Source organism: Zootoca vivipara, chromosome 6 (assembly GCF_963506605.1).
Source record: "Zootoca vivipara chromosome 6, rZooViv1.1, whole genome shotgun sequence".
Classification (NCBI taxonomy): domain Eukaryota; kingdom Metazoa; phylum Chordata; class Lepidosauria; order Squamata; family Lacertidae; genus Zootoca; species Zootoca vivipara.
Genome location: NC_083281.1, coordinates 55790298 through 55806210, shown reverse-complemented (window position 1 = coordinate 55806210; position 15913 = coordinate 55790298). Strand labels below are relative to the sequence as shown.

Below are 15913 nucleotides of genomic sequence, written 5' to 3'. Positions count from 1 at the left end.
GTTTGCAAACTTCCCAGAAGTACCTGGTTGGACCCTGTTTGTGCTAGATGGGCCTTTGGTTTGATGCAGCAGGGCTGTTCTTATTTTCTTATGCTATATCTCAGGCATCCCCAAACTTCGGCCCTCCAGATGTTTTGGACTACAATTCCCATCTTCCCCGCCACTGGTACTGTTAGCTAGGGATCATGGGAGTTGTAGGCCAAAACATCTGGAGGGCCGCCGTTTGGCGATGCCTGCTATATCTGCTTGCATTACTAAATATTAGGTGTATACAGCACAAAAATGACAGTCCTTGCATAGAATTATACTGTGCAACAGACACCACAGTATACAGAAATGGAGAAAAGATCACGAACAGACCAAGAAAAGCAGTAAATGAGTTGGGGAAGAGCAAGACAACAGAGGTGAAAAGTTCATAGCTCAGTGGTACAGTACATGCTTTGCATGTGTAAGGTTTTGGGTTCAATCCCCAGCATCTCTTCTGTTAAAAGTGCTCTCAAAAGAGGGCTGGGAAAAACCCAAGAAAACAATTGATGGAACAGACCACTGGGCTTATGGGTTTTTTTAAAATTGTTTGTTAAAACGAGTTTTGAAGAAGGTTTCAGGAGACAGGAAGTAGGCTTGTCAAACAAGGAGGTCATTGGCCTGGTTAACACATAACACTAAGCCATAATTAGTTTAAGCCATGGTTTGTTGCACAAACTGCAAGTTTACAATGGTTTGTCCCACACATGATCAAAGAAACTGTGGTTTGTTTCTCCAGTGTTGCTCTTGCCTTGTGCCTTTGTAGTTTGACTAGCGTTTGGGGGTGTATGGTGGTCAAACAAACCCATAGTTAAGGCTGTTGTGGAATGGAAAGCCATAGTTAAAACAAAGCAAGGTTCATAAGCCAACAATAAAGCATGGTTTAAGATTGTAGTTTGTTGGTAGTAGAAACACCATAGTTAAGCTGCTGACCAGGCATCCCCAAACTTCGGCCCTCCAGATGTTTTGGACTACAATTCCCATCATCCCTGACCACTGGTCCTGTTAACTAGGGATCATGGGAGTTGTAGGACAAAACATCTGGAGGACCACAGTTTGGGGATGCCTGTGCTAAGCCATGTTTTAATGAACTCTAGCTTAATAAACCATGGTTTAGCATTAGGTGTGAATCAAGACATTGTTTTATACTGTTGAAGGTGATAGCATGACAGAAGTCACAGAAACAGGAGCGCAAGAAGGACAGGGGCTTGATCACAGAGGAGCTATTACAGAATAGATGGAGCAAGCAAGGAAATTTAATGGGTAGGATATTGTCATATTGTCAGTGACAGAGTTATGGGCAAGTGAAAAAGAAATAACAGGCAGAGAATCAAATAACAGGCAAAGGACTTCAGGTGGGACCAGACATGATCCAAACTGATTGAACAGAAACACACATTTATTTAGCAGAGGTGCTTTGAACTGATTCAGTGGGTCAGATATACCAGGAGGGTAAGCCAGCAAGGAGTTGTGCTTAGATCAGAAACAAAAGCTTGGAATGAAGTATCATATTGACACTTGGGAAAGCTGTAAGTCACATGCTCCTGAAAAGCAACAGCAGCCTGAGGAAATTCAGAAGTTGCCTCAGAAGCATAGTACCGGTAGTTAATGGCAAACAACTGTATTGCTGCAGCTACAGAAAGAGTAGAATGTACAGCCAACTGCATAATTTGCATATATGTTAAACACTTTCTAAATATTAATTTTCACACTCTGAATTAAAACACTCTAAATTAAATACATGCTAAGTCTGTTTTTACAGGGAAAAACCCACAAATGTAGTCTCTTAAACAGTAAACCCAGGTGGTGCTGTGGGTTAAGCCACAGAGTCTAGGGCTTGCTGATCAGAAGGTTGGCGGTTTGAATCCCTGCAACGGGGTGAGCTCCCGTTGCTCGGTCCCAGCTCCTGCCCACCTAGCAGTTCGAAAGCACATCAAAGTGCAAGTAGATAAATAGGGACCGCTCCGGTGGGAAGGTAAACGCCGTTTCCGTGTGCTGCTCTGGTTCGCCAGAAGCAGCTTTGTCATGCTGGCCACATGACCCGGAAGCTGTCTGCGGACAAACGCCGGCTCCCTCGGCCTATAGAGCGAGATGAGCGCCGCAACCCCAGAGTTGGACACAACTGGACCTGATGGTCAGGGGCCCCTTTACCTTTAAACAGTAATTGCCAGTTAACAAGTACAGTTCAACACAATCTTTCTTAACATTTTTTTTAAAAAGGTTAGTGTGTTTAAGTAACACACACCATTTCTTTTGAAGCGGACATGAAAAAGCCTCATTCGTAACTATCTTACTTATGCACAATTGACTAAAATGATAAGAAAACCCTTCTAATGAGGTATTAGAGATTGTACTTGAAGCTAGAATCTGCATCTACTTAAAGGATATCTCTCCTCACATTTGACGGAGATCTTACACAATTCTCAGGTCCATTGCTAAATAATGCCTAGACATGCATTCAGATCCAGCAATATTTTATGATTTAAGCCTTTCCTGTGTGCAAAACCAGGTACAGTAGTTTGGTTTTAAAGTGCAGGCAGAAAAAAAGCAAACTTTTGAATTATAATATACTTTTTAGAAATTGATTCCAAAATAAGAAGTGTTAAAATTCTACAGAAATGAATACATGTTGTGAATGATGCCCACTTCCTTCTTTCCTAGTTCTCTTCTTACTCACTTTCTTCTGCTTTCAGTTAAGGCATTCCTGCAAGTCTCAAGTTATATCACTTGGAAAGAGACAAAACTTATTTCTAATCCACATCAAAAACTAACTCATGAATTGTACCTCATGCCATTCCCCCAACCTGCCCACATTTCTTTGTACAGAACATGACATTTAAGATTTTAATTCATTGGGCTTTACTCCTGAAATTTGTACTGTAGGATGTGGCCTCCAAACACCGTTAAGTCCCAATTTTGACTCAGAGAGTGGAAAATTCCACCTGTGTGATTCTTCATTGCCCAGTACAAAGGCATTGTATTCAAGTTTAAGTGATAGACTGAAGTGTATTAAATGTGGCTTTATCTGATGGTTTTGAAAGAAGGTTGCAACTGTTAACTATGAATTGGATTTCAAGTGAGCAGTTGGTTAGGTAAGGTCTAATCTGAAAGCAGGATTCAAACTATACAGAACACTAAATAAAGGCTCTTTAGGAAGCATTTTTCACGAAGATTCAATATGCATGAAACAACTAGCACTGTGTGCAGATTCAGGACAGCATTTCCATATAGCCTACAAACAAAACTTCAGCCATCTTTTCTTAAAACGAAAACAAAAAAGATCTTTTTAAGCTATTAAAAGAATACATTTCCCAACGAGCCAAAAATAGCTAGCTTCCACTGGCAATGATTTATTTCAAAAGACATGAGTTGCCCCGATAGCAGATCCAGATGCCCAGACATGTTAAAAGGTATTAGAAAGGATACTTTCTGAAAACTAGAAGTATTCGGCCATATGCTTTGCAAGGGTGCAACATAACTAAAAGTAGTAATTGCTTCTGAGGTATTTTTAAAAGGACAACATTTCTATAGGCTTGAGAAGCTCTGAGGCATAGATACAATTGGTACTATGGCAGCAGCAGCAGCAGTAGTCAGCAAGTGATCTGAATCCCTGTAGTGCAGTATAAATGTGTTCAAGCAGCAATTAGTCTAGTGCATAAACAATCTCACAGTCAGAACAAGAAGAAAGCTAGTTTTCAGATTTTAAATAGGGCACTGCAGGAAGCTGAGTAGGAGAGCCAGTCAAACTGACATTTAATTTTAAATGGCTGCACTGCTTTGTGAAACAAATATTCCCTGCAGGAATAAATGCAAAGAATTTATCATGCTAGTTTGGAAGTGAGTCTCAGTGAAATATTGTGCACGATTTCCTGAGACAGTTTTCTAATATGTGCCCCTTTTGTTCAGCTGCTATGCATTTCAACACATCTTGTACCAGAATAGTACCTAGCAGACTTTCCCTTGGAAACACTCAGTCCTGGGGGCACACCTATACCAAGCCCCTCCTCACCTGCCATACAGTATTTGCATTCATGGCTATCTTGCAACTTGGCCTTCAAAGGAAAAGTGCTGGCCACCATTCTAGCGTATTTTTCTAATATTGTTCAGCGCAAGTTCTCTCAATTCACAGAGAAATTTGCCATGAATTTCAATGGCAATGATATTCAGCCACTTGAGTTTATGGCTTTGATTAACAAGCAGCATATTTCACTCTCATCCACCTTGGCACAAGGATGCCCCTTCCGCCCAGGATGTCTTACAATCTTTGTTCTACTAAATAAATAATTTTGCATTGCTTTAACCCACCTGTTCCCCCCACCTGGACTATAATTCAAATCAGCCCCATCCAGCAGGTCTTTGCCGGCTGAGGATGATGGAAGTTGGTAGTTCCAAAACGTCTAGATAGTTGGGGATAGCTGTTTTAATCAAAGCAGGCTATTAGAATTTTTACATGAATTCTTCATTAAAAGAGCCATTATAAGACTTCTGAAGACAAGAGTTTCTGCACAATGGTATTGCTAGGGATTTAATTTTTTTTTAATCCCTAGTGGTCCATAGAACATGTACGGCTCATAAAGACAAGTCCATTATTCGTTATCTCTGTAGTAACTTTCAATTATATCCGAATTAAAATATATCACAGTAACTGTGATGTCATCCCTGTAGAGCCGTGCTACATCATCAGGAAGAGTCAGCATTGCCACAAGCCTCTCTGGATCAATCTCTCCATATTCATTATTGCCAATGGCATTTCGGATGAGGTGGGTAGCCACGTTATGGTCATAGGAGCGGATGTGCCCGCCCTTCCTCTGAAGAAGGAAGTTTTGCATGTAACCTAGGTTGGCTGGTTTCTTAAAAGCAAGTGGTGTTTTCTGGGCATTGTCTTCAAGCAGATGCGTGGCAACAAGCTTGACCACCTCTTCATTACTCAACATGTCCCACAGCCCATCTGAAGCAATCACTAAAAATTTATCCTGCTTTCTTATTTTGTGGTACGTGACTTCAGGTTCTGCAGTTAAATAAGGAGGTGTATGATAGTTTGGCGGTGCATACTCATAAATGTTCAAAGCCTCCGTGTTGCAACCATTTCCTAGCACACTCTGCTGAAGTTCCTGGCTCCACTTAAATCTGACATCTCCAAAAGCTCTGGAGGGCATAAGAACTCCCAGCAACCTGTTGTTCACAATGAGAGTGTCCTCTTCAGAGGCTGGGTGCTCACTTTTTAACCTTAAAGCTTCCAATTTGTTAAAGGCATTGTGGTCTTGAGTAAGAGGGAGGGCGGACCACATCCCATCTTTATTTTGAACCCCTAGAACTGCTCTACAGTCACCAGTATTTGCAACATGCAAATTAACACTGTCAATGTGAGCCACACATGCTGTTGCGCCCGAGAAAGCCACCTGAAGAGCTATGTTCCTTGCCAATTCATTTTCTGTGGGAGCCTGGACTTCCAAAGAGAAATCTGAATCCAGCCTTTTAAATGCATAGATCAACGCATCCTTCTTAGTAAGGCATGGCTCCATGTCCAGGTTCAGCAAGTCTTGCCAATAAACTCTGAGCTGCTCCAAATACATTGGGGCGACCTCATGAAAGAACCTGTCGTTGGGATGTTTGTGCCACTGCAGAATAGGCAGAACTGGTTTCATGGACTCCATGGCAGACTCGATTTCTTGCAGTGTTTGTTGAGACAGAAGAGAAACAGCAATGTAAAAAAACAGCCTCTCACTGACCGACTGTGCACAAGCATAGCCTGCATGGCCATCAAAAACTCCAAACATCATCCCTCTGGTCTGCAAACATGTAGCTGCACTTCTACGGTCTTCACTCGGGGCGTTGGCAGCCAAGTGGTTACTCTCAAATTTCAACACTGAACTCGGGTTTTTCCCATCAAATTCAGGTACTGTATAAGACAACTCATTAGCCCTTATGATTTCATTTATCTGTGATGGTGTCAGGTGGAAGGAGAAGTCTTCTTCTTCTGTGGAGGTGTGCCTGAAAGCTTTTCTCACAGCGCTGTCCACGCCACAACTGCAACTTGACAGGAAAGAAGAAATGGAGTCTTTGGCAAGCAAACGCCTCCATGCTACTTTGTTCTGGCTTGAAAAGCACCTGGAATACAAACGTCTTTTTCCATGCAAAGTGGAGATAATGTTTCTTGCCGAGATTATACTCCAGGAGGTCATAGTGCTGGACATCTTAAGAACTGGTTCTGCTTTAAAGCAGGACAATTTGAAAAGCCTACAGGTAAAAATAAAGCTATTAATTTTTTTTTAAGGCAACAATGCTTCATGTTAACATCCATGCTGTGATTTATACCAAGAGTTTTGCTTTATAAATCTAGAATGCAGTTGTAGTTACATGTCTGGCTGTACTCAGAACAGAAGCGTCAGAAACTGGCTTGTTATTTCCCTCCCCTCTCTGCTCTCTCTTGACATGAAAAAATAATCAAATAAGGTTTTATTGTCCTTCCAATCCTAAGAGTTTAAGCAAGCCTACATAGCTCATGACACTTTGTTATTATTAATAATTACCTGCCCTTCACTCTAAGGCCCCGGAACAGGTTACGACATTAAAACACAATATCAAAAATAGTTTAAAGCAACTTACAATCACCAAAATGAAGTGGTTCCTAAAAATATACACCTCAAGTGTCAAAAGTCAGGGTAAAGAGGTGTGTATTCAGCAGTCACTGGAAGTTGTACAGTTAAGGTGCCAGACACACCTCTGCCAAACACAGTCTATCAACTACGTATGAAGGACTACATAAGGTGCCCGGTGACTCCATGTCTATACTATCATGTATTCAGCAAAAAAGAAAAGAAAAAGAGTTTCATTAAACTTCTGGTGATCAGCATACACAGTTGTTGAAACGGAGTTGGGCTTTGCAGGCTACAAATGTAAAGCTAAAGACTTTGGGGTCCTATTGCTTGTAAAAGGGTAGTCTCAGGACAGAAAACTTCTACATGTATGATTTAATAAAATATTTAACAGATATGCACTTACAATGGAGAGACTGTCCTATCCTGGGTAACAGCTGGGCATTTCCCAAGAATGGTCTTTTTTAAAGAACTGTGAAATAAAGAAGATAGATAGATATAACATAATCAGAATCGAAACATTAAATCCTGCACTCCCTTTACCAATCACATTTTTCTCTTTAATACGCCTTCAAAGTAATTTGTTAGCCAAGCACAGGAAGGTTTGCAGCCCCTGAACTATTACATGTGTCAGATAAATGCCTCATCAACAGCTCATAATATGGTTACAGGTAGGTAGCCGTGTTGGTCTGGATCGAAGTAAAATAAAAAAATTCCTTCAGTAGCACCTTAAAGACCAACTAAGTTTTTATTTTGGTATGAGCTTTCGTGTGCATGCACACTTCTTCAGATACAGTGAAATGGAAGTTTCCAGGCACTTATGTAGAGAAGGGGTGGGGAGGGGTGGGGATGGGGAGGGGGGATCACTCAGAAGGGTGGTGGAAATGGGTGATTGACTGACTGATAGCTGTTGATGACCGCAAACGACTGCAAATGGTTTTGCATGAAAAAGCAAGGGTTGAGATGGCTGAAGATCGCTTATCATGTATAATGAGATAAGAACCCGATATCTCTGTTCAAACCAGGTCCCTCCATGGTTTTGAGCTTGGTGATAAGTTGCAATTCAGCAACTTCTCTTTCCAGTCTATTTCTGAAATTCTTTTGTAGTAAGACAGCTACTTTGAGATCTTGTATAGAATGTCCTGGGAGATTGAAGTGTTCTCCTACTGGTTTTTCTGTCTTCTGGTTCCTGATGTCAGATTTATGTCCATTTATCCTTTGGCGTAGGGTTTGGCCTGTAGGGTTTGGCCAAACCCTACGCCAAAGGATAAATGGACATAAATCTGACATCAGGAACCAGAAGACAGAAAAACCAGTAGGAGAACACTTCAATCTCCCAGGACATTCTATACAAGATCTCAAAGTAGCTGTCTTACTACAAAAGAATTTCAGAAATAGACTGGAAAGAGAAGTTGCTGAATTGCAACTTATCACCAAGCTCAAAACCATGGAGGGACCTGGTTTGAACAGAGATATCGGGTTCTTATCTCATTATACATGATAAGCGATCTTCAGCCATCTCAACCCTTGCTTTTTCATGCAAAACCATTTGCAGTCGTTTGCGGTCATCAACAGCTATCAGTCAGTCAATCACCCATTTCCACCACCCTTCTGAGTGATCCCCCCTCCCCATCCCCACCCCTCCCCACCCCTTCTCTACATAAGTGCCTGGAAACTTCCATTTCACTGTATCTGAAGAAGTGTGCATGCACACGAAAGCTCATACCAAAATAAAAACTTAGTTGGTCTTTAAGGTGCTACTGAAGGAATTTTTTTTATTTTAGCTCATAATATATTACATTTGTGAATATATAACACAAGGTTCCTTTGACCGGGTTGGATGTAACATGAGACAATGATCATTCTGTAGGAAGTAGGATTTCCAGCTTGGACCTACAAACCATGTGTATTACTTTACTTTCCTGTGTATTTTCAAGATGTGTGGTTGTGGTTTGTTTTTTTTTACTATTTTCCCACTTCCTTATTCCTTCTGTCACTTTCCCTTTCTCCCACCTACAATCAATATGGATTCCTTCTGTTTATATAACCAAAGAGAATGGAGATACAAAACATCTGGCATTTATTTACCTTGTTAATAATACATGTCTCAGCTATATTTCTGAGCATAAGTAACGTCCTGCTTCTAAACCTGCTGAAAATAAAAATAAATAGGGGGATTAAGAAAGAAGGATGCAAAATAATTTATAACTGCTTTCAGAACAGAAGCTTTTATTCCCTCTAACAGCAAACTTGGTGGTCCCATGCCAATGAGTATATCAGTTAAACGAAGCTACCTGCAAGCTAAGGATTTCTGCATTGGCAGTCAACTCCCCAGGTATGCATAAAAATATTACTTTGTAACAAGGGGGAGGAGAGCGAGACAGGTTATTTTTACTTCACTTATGAGGCATCCCAAAGTGATACGCCTATATAAAACAGTTACATATATAAAAACAGTTTTAAACAATATAATAAATAAATAAATATAAAAACAACGTAAAGCAACAACAGCACATAAAGAAATTCAATTCAAATCAGAGACAGATACCATCTGGGATAAATATTTCTGAAAGCTTGCTGGGGGAAGAAGTTCAAACACTGAAAATATTTAAAAGCTTTCCTGTAAGAATGTTAGAAGATAAAAGTTTTGACAATGAAAATGTGAGAGGAGTAAACTACTAAACCCATGGAGAGACCAATTTTGTTTAATGAAGGCAATAGGGGTGGAAGCAGAAATTGGCCCTAGAGGAGAATTCTACCCCCTACCCAATCTTCAACAACAGAAAAGGAACCATCCAAAACAGCATGAAGAAAGAGATATAGTACTGTAGTCCCATTTCCCCTGCTGCACTGTTCAGAATGGGGCTTAATTACACAGTCACCTCTGAAACTTCACTCCTCTGTAGAGCTACAGTTTCAGAGCTCATGGTGCAGTGGGGGGGGGGGCAGTCTGACAACCACCTATGCTATGCTACCATCAACCTTCCCTGATCTGTGTCTCTCCACCCCTAACAAGGGGAGAAGGGAAGATTAGCACACTAAGTCCTCTTGGATTCCCAATAAATCAAATACCCTCGATGCTAATACTCCAAAAATGAACAGCATCTAAGATTTCAATCCTATCCACACTTACCATTGAATTTAATAGGGCTTACTTCTGCATAAACATTAATGGGATTATGCTGCAAATTTATTTAATATCAAGACCAGTTACAACAACATTGCACGTTGCCAAAATACTGCTATTTTCACCATAAACTTCACCTTGTTTGCATAATAGATCAGCCAAAGTAAATATTACATTTGAACTTGATCAAAGTGGTTCTCTTCTTGGTTGTAGTTTAAGTGCAATGGCGTCTGTTTACTTTTTCCTCATGTTGCCAAAGAGCTATCAGCAAGTTCAAAAAGTAAAAAATAAAATAAAATCCAACCAAAGTTTTTTTAAAAAAAGAAAATGAAGGAGGAACAAATTAAGCAAGGACAGAGCAGCCATTCCCCCATGACAAGATTACACACTTGCAGCACAATCCTAATTGTGGCTACTCAAAATAAAGTCCTATTGAATCCAGTTGGGTTTTCTCCCAGGTTAGGATAGCAGCTTTATATATTCACCTTTATACTAGTCCAAACAAATAAAGCACACATTGTCCCTCCATTAAGATTAAAACCTGAAAACAGAATAAATGAACATTTCCTAAATCCACTGCTAAGCGGGCCGGAGCTGGGAGAAGTACAGCGACAGTATATAGAAGATCACCCCAAAACTTTGGCTCCTGAGAATTCCAGAATTTCTCTTTGCTTCTTTGCCGGAACTGTGTTTTTAGTCAAATTAAAACGGGGGAAATCAAATGTTAAGAGAGCTCCTAAGAATACGGCTTGACATTCTATAAAATTTTGGAAAGTTTTGGAATCGAGTTGCCAGCTTTCAAAACGGTTCCTTTTACAGTCGTTTGATCTACGGCAGTAATTAACAGGTGGCAAAGTTAGAAAATCAGATCCTGAAATGTATCACGGATAAGAATTGCAAATAAATAGCGTTTTGTTTTACCTGCTGACTTCTTACACATCAGTGAAACCTCTGACAGAGACAAGACCGAGCCGCGCCAATAGACTTCATTTTGCTTTGGAGTTTCCCCCCTCCGAGTCCTAGCCACTTGGCAGCTCTCCCCTTCCGTTACACGGAGAACAAGCAGGACAATTCAGCCCGTAACACACTAAAGCCAGGCTGACGACTTTAGGGAGGAACAGCTCGGCTCCTCCCCCAGGACGCTCAGCGATTGGCTGCAGAGAGGGGCGTGAGGAGACTATGGCGGAGCCAAGCGGCGCGTGTTCGGAGCGGACTGTCCCTGCCCAGCCATGCTGGTCTGCTGAAAAGCGGGGCGCGCGGGCGGAATAAGCGCACGGCGCGGGAACCTGCTCCCAGAATGCCTTTAGAAGGAGAACGCGTGAAGTTAAGGAACAGATCCCATTCTTGGCTTAAGCGTCCACCGGATCGCAGCCTTTAAAACATGTGCAGTTTCCCCTTCCACGGCTGGGGCAAGGAGCATGGCTGTCAACTTTCGGATTTGAAAATAAAGGGATCAGCAGCAGCCTCACCTGTCCCGGGGACAGTCTACGGTATATCTAACAATCCAGGATAGCAGCGGGAAACGAAGCTGGAATAAGGGAATTTCCAGCAAAAAAAAGGGAAGGCTGACAGCTGCGCCTTGGAATAAGGAAGTTTCCCACAAAAAAGGGAGGGTTGACAGCTATGGCAGGGGGGGGGGGCGAGTCTTAGGCACGCTTACTCGGGAGTAAACACAGCTGGCTTTTGGGAGGTTTTGCGCAGTGGCACCGGTTGTAAGCCCATGCTTCAACGGGGCTTCCTTTGGAGTAGGACAAACCGCGTTGTTACCAGCCCTGCACAATCCTAGCCATTTCTACTTCTCCTCGGAAGGGAGCCCCCTTGAAGGGTGTGGCTGTGGCCGTGTGCTTATTATACCTAGGACTGCGGGCTTATCTCCTACCACCCGACGCCCGTCTGCTCCGAAGTAAGCCCCAGCGACCTTCCTCAACGGAGCCTCCTCGCAGCAGGAAATCGTGTAGGTAAAGGCGACCGCTGCTTCCGACGCTGGAGGCTCGGCCCCTCCTCCTCCCGCAGTCTAACCCAGCTCGTCTCCTTCCTCCATTCCCACAGGACACCAAGCACCCCTTACCCGCTTGGCTTGGCAGAGGCAGGAATCGGGGCCGCCGCCGTCAGTCCATGGTCGCCCCACGCCTTTCCCGCCCCCAGGCCGTCGCCGTGCCTTGTTCGCCTGGTTGCCGCTAGGTGATCCGCCGCCCGGCGTCTGCAGCGCGGCTAGGTCCTCCTCTCTGCCTTGACGTTGCTGCTGCCTCCGCCGTCCTCGCCTCACCTCGGCCTTGAGCGACTCTGCCCCAGGGGCTTGGCGTCCGCCCAGCTTCCCTCCCCCGGCTGTGAAGGATACGGGTCACAAGCGGCCTGTTGCCTGCTTCTCGCCCGGCCTGTTTTAGCGGATGTTCTGTTCCGCCTTGCCAAAGAACGGCCTGCTTTTCTCCCTTTAAGAGGCTTAATGATAACATTAGGACTCGGGAGCAAAGAGGAGGGCAAGGAAAGTTGTGCTTAGGACGTTGGCCGCCTTATCTCCCATTAGGGGGACTCTAATGATACTTTTTATTGACATGTCTGAGCTACCCTTCATCCAAACCAGACCCCATTAGGCTACTAAACCTCTGGTGGCTCTGATCTGCCCTCTCCTCATCAGAGGTGCTGAAAAATGCCGTTGAGCCCAGGACCTACTTGCTAGTGGGCTTCCCAGGGAGGCATCAAGGTGGCCGTTTGCGATAACAGGATGCTGAACTACGGTAGATGTGTGACTTCTGTTGTGTGCAGTAATAAGAAAATGCAATACTGTAAAAGCAAAACACTAAATGGTTAAATAAAAACCCCAAAAGTCAGTGGCTAAAAACCAAACATCAAACAGAAGACAAATGCAACGCCATTAAAATGTCAGAGCACACAGGAAAGCCTTAACCTTAAAGATTGCAGTGTCAAGGCCTCTTTCTGGCTGTTACCTCAAAGGTCACAACGGAGAGAGTAAACTTTCAAACTCACCAGAGCTTTTCTTCAGGCTGGATAAGCTATGAGTATTCTGTGGCAGCTTAAAAACTAACTAAGGCAACGTGATGCATAGCTGCCAAGTTTTCCCTTTTCTCGTGAGGAAGCCTATTCAGCAAAAGGGGAAATCCCTTTAAAAAAGGGATAACTTGGCAGCTATGGTGATGTGGTTAGAGAAGATTGGGAGAGAGGGGTTCAAATCCCCACCCAGCCATTGGATACGTTTCTTTATCTTTGCTTCTGGCCTACTTCACAGGGTTGCTGTAAGGAGAAATGAAGGGAAGAACCACTAATGGACCCCTGAGCTCCTTGAAGGAAGGGTGGGCTTTAAGTGTAATAAATACATAACAAATTTTGTATGGCATATATACTTTCTGACACATAGTGAAGTATTATCCTCAGAAAGAATGGGTGCTGGTGGAGTAAAGATAAACAGGTCAAATGGACATGAAATTCAAAAGTTCAGTAAAGGCAGGGAGGAAGAAGGGAGAGGAAAAGGATGTTGGTGGTTATGATGGGAAAACCCCAGCCTGAACTTTATTACAGACGGCAGTTGCAAATATTGCAAATTGCAACATGGTTTATTTCCATGACATCCAACATTTATAAATGTCTGTGGTGCCTTTTTGCATAAAATTTAGCATAAAGAAAAAATTCGACCTCGTGACTTTTTACCCTTTAAGTTAACTTAAAGATGTCACCAGTACACAATATAAGGGTAAACCTTATATTGATAGTATAGTAATCTTTGGTTTACCCTTCTTGCTTATTTGTTTTTGTTTTAACTATAAGTGTTTGCATTTTAATTTTAGTTTTTTATAAAGAGATATCATTGCAGCATGAAGCTCCTACCCCCATATTCTACATCCTCTGTGAGTGTATTCAGTGATGAGTGGTAGTCATACAGTAGCTGCTTAAAAGCTGACAATGTGGTGCAACCATATGGAAAGGTGTTTTCACTCCTACCCCGCACAACATGAGTTGCTAAACAATAATCAGGTTTAGATAGTAAAAGGGCTGGGGTTGCAAGTGGTAGTTACTGCACGTAGCCAGGGCTGAAGTTCTTGTGATGAACTTACATCACAGTATTGGTAATCAGAAGCAAACATAAGATACTACAGAGTTAAACAGTAACTAGCTGTCTACATATATAAAATGTTGGTGATGACAGTTACCAGTAAGTGTTCAGCTCATTCCTCAAGGACAGGAACACTTCCTGGCCAAGTCTATTTACTATTTGTAAAGATAACAGATAAAATATCTTATATTATCCATTTGAGAATAGTTTACTTTTTATAATAAAATTATAAAAGCATATAAATCCAACTAGTAGAACAGCATTGATCCTGTACTATGGTCCTGTTTGCTTCTGGCCTGTGCATTTTATATATTTCTTTAACCTTCTCTTTGCAGTGCAACATGGAACTGCCTGGAAATTGAAATGGACACTCACGAGCCACATCAAAGCTAACTGGGGTCATTCCAACTAAGTTCTACTCAAAGTAGACCCAAAGAAATGAATTGACCTAAGTTAGTCATGTGTATTAATTTCAATGGGTCTACTCAGAGTTGCATACAACGAATAATGTATGAGCAACAGATCACCAGATAATAAAATACTGTTGTTGTAATAGCTGCATATTAGGATCACGCAACTTATGAAGTAGACTCTCATCCACAAAAGCTTATGCCAAACATAACACTTTGTTGTTATTGCATATTAGAATGTTTAGTTAAGAGGACGTTTTCAATGCACTCAGTTTTCTTCCATTTGTCATTTAACAAACCACTTTTGATGTAAGATACAATTACATTAAAATTTTAATCAGTCAAAAAGTACAAAGTAGTTTTTTCTTTCTTTTCTTGTGCAGAGAAATTCATTAGCGCTGACTGCAGTCCAGTTTGTGTTTATTTCCAGAAATACTGCTGTGCTGATCCAGCATGAGATCAAGACACACACAATTATAACACTTCCGATAACACAGCCTAATAACCTCAGTTTCCAAAAGTGATTCGCTCTGTGACAGGTTGAACAGACACCTGCCTGAAACCCTGGATTCCCACTGCTATTACTGAGCAAGATGGATCAAATGTTCCAATTGAGTATTAGGCTGCTTCCTATATTCATTCCTTTAAGAAGTACAGCATGAGATTGTCACATAAAGCCACAGCACAGATAGGAACAACTACCTTAAACAACCTTCATTTCTTTTAAAGGTGCATAAGGCAGAAACATATCCAAATATCACTGTAAAATCTCCAGCTCCAATGAAAAGTTCTTCCACACAGTGCCTGCCCGTTGACCTGTATCATTCCAATAACTGTTTGCCCCAAGCAGACAGACAATAGATATGAACAAAGTGTACTGTGTGAAAGTCACCTGGAGAACAGACCTACTGGAAGTCTTTTTTACCCACAGATTGATCTCAGATAATGCTGAATGTCTGGTGACGAGCATGAATATGTTGCCCTCTTATTGGCAAACACTTGATGGTGGTGGTGGTGGTGTTTATATTTGTTAAAAACTTTTCTCACAAAAGTGACTCAAGACAACTTACATTAAAAACCAACATAATTCATAAAGGGCTAAAAAACACATTTATGCAGATACCAGTAGATGACAGATCCCATCCCACTAAACCCTAAGGAATGAAAGCCTTGGCAAAGAGAAAGGTCTTTGGTGCCTTTAACAAAAGATGGTGCCAGGTGTGTCTCCCTGGGGAGAGCATTCCACAAGTGAGGGACCACTGCTGAAAACTTTAAGTAACAACAGTTATGATCTCATGTAGTTACGGGTAGGTAACCGTGTTGGTCTGACGTAGTTGAATATTTTTTTTAAAAAAATCTGCATCTGAAGAAGTGTGCATGCACACGAAAGCTCATGCCAATGACAAACTTAGTTGGTCTCTAAGGTGCTACGGGAAGGATTTTTTAAATTTTGTTTCGATCTCATGTAGATACAGCTAATCGTAACCCAACTCATCCCTTTGAAGTTCTCATCCAGGCACTAAAGTGGCCAGCTGGTCTTTGTCTTCAAAGAAACTTGCCTGACCAGTTTTCTTCAACCTCCACCAAACTCCGAACAATATGTTGGGGGTGCAAAACAGAGAATGGGACATATGTGGTGGCCATGTAGTTATGCAGAAAGATATTGGAAGGTGATTACTAGATTGATGAC

At 42.0% G+C, this 15913-nt stretch overlaps 1 protein-coding gene across 7 annotated transcripts; it reads right to left on the bottom strand.

Moving 5' to 3' along the window:
- Positions 1–234: 234 nt before the first annotated feature.
- PDP2 (pyruvate dehydrogenase phosphatase catalytic subunit 2) lies at positions 235–12189 on the bottom strand. 7 transcript variants are annotated; one of them, XM_060275970.1, is made up of 4 exons: positions 11816–12189; positions 8709–8772; positions 7027–7092; positions 235–6261 (listed from the first exon to the last, which is right to left on the bottom strand). In XM_060275970.1, the coding sequence occupies exon 4, from the start codon at positions 6216–6218 to the stop codon at positions 4611–4613; it is 1608 nt and encodes a 535-aa protein (XP_060131953.1). In that variant the 5' UTR covers positions 6219–6261; positions 7027–7092; positions 8709–8772; positions 11816–12189; the 3' UTR covers positions 235–4610. The 7 variants fall into 7 exon arrangements, with proteins under 7 accessions (XP_060131953.1, XP_034976262.2, XP_060131954.1 ...); XM_035120371.2 differs by having other exon boundaries at positions 8709–8769; XM_060275971.1 differs by lacking the exon at positions 11816–12189 and adding an exon at positions 11602–11737.
- Between the last annotated feature and the right edge of the window lie 3724 nt (positions 12190–15913).

Bases quoted from the DNA above. Each gene is read 5' to 3' on its own strand.
- PDP2 (XM_060275970.1), bottom strand. From the start codon at position 6,218: ATGTCCAGCACTATGACCTCCTGGAGTATAATCTCGGCAAGAAACATT.